The sequence below is a fragment of the Plasmodium gaboni genome, assembly GCF_001602025.1.
Source record: "Plasmodium gaboni strain SY75 chromosome Unknown, whole genome shotgun sequence".
In the NCBI taxonomy this organism is placed as follows: domain Eukaryota; phylum Apicomplexa; class Aconoidasida; order Haemosporida; family Plasmodiidae; genus Plasmodium; species Plasmodium gaboni.
The window spans coordinates 1-626 of record NW_017385357.1 but is presented as its reverse complement, the minus strand read 5'-3'; the positions used below and the strand labels follow the sequence as shown (position 1 = coordinate 626).

Sequence of the window (626 nt, the reverse complement as noted above, 5' to 3'; positions counted from 1 at the left end):
TATATTCTTTATATTTATTATTTAAAAAAATAATTAAGGTCATATATTTAAGTATTGACAATATATATATTATAATATATAATATAATATATATAGAGACCTCTTGTGGCTTTTTTAAAAAAATAAATAAATAAATATATATATATAATATATATATATTTATATATATATACATATATATTATATATATATATATTTATTTTTATATTTATTTTATTTTTGTTTGATTTTTATTCCGGGCCATGATATGTAGAAAATATAATTATGGAATATATTATAAAAAATGAAAAAGAACTTAGTTTTATAAAAAATGCAGAATTAAATGTATTCAACGTAGATAATAATAAAATAAATAATATTCATAATAATGTGACTTCTGAGTTATGTATTAATAATTTTAATGTATTATATAATAATGATACAATAAAGAAAATAGAACAAAAAGAAAAAGAAAAAAAAAATGGGGATATGATAGAGGAACAAGAAGATAATTATAGAAATAGGCCAAATATAATAAATAAAGATAATCAGCATAACCAAGAGAATATCATAAAAAATGATATAACATATAAGAATAATACTAATAATATTTTCTCTAATGCTTTTAATAATAATAATAATAATAA

General features: G+C 14.7%; 1 protein-coding gene across 1 annotated transcript; it reads left to right on the top strand.

Annotated features, from left to right (window-relative positions):
- Window positions 1-264: 264 nt before the first annotated feature.
- Window positions 265-626, top strand: PGSY75_0018500 (hypothetical protein; the record flags this gene model as incomplete). Its single annotated transcript, XM_018783329.1, has 1 exon — window positions 265-626. A coding segment is annotated over one exon (362 nt), but the record flags the coding sequence as incomplete, so codon positions are not given.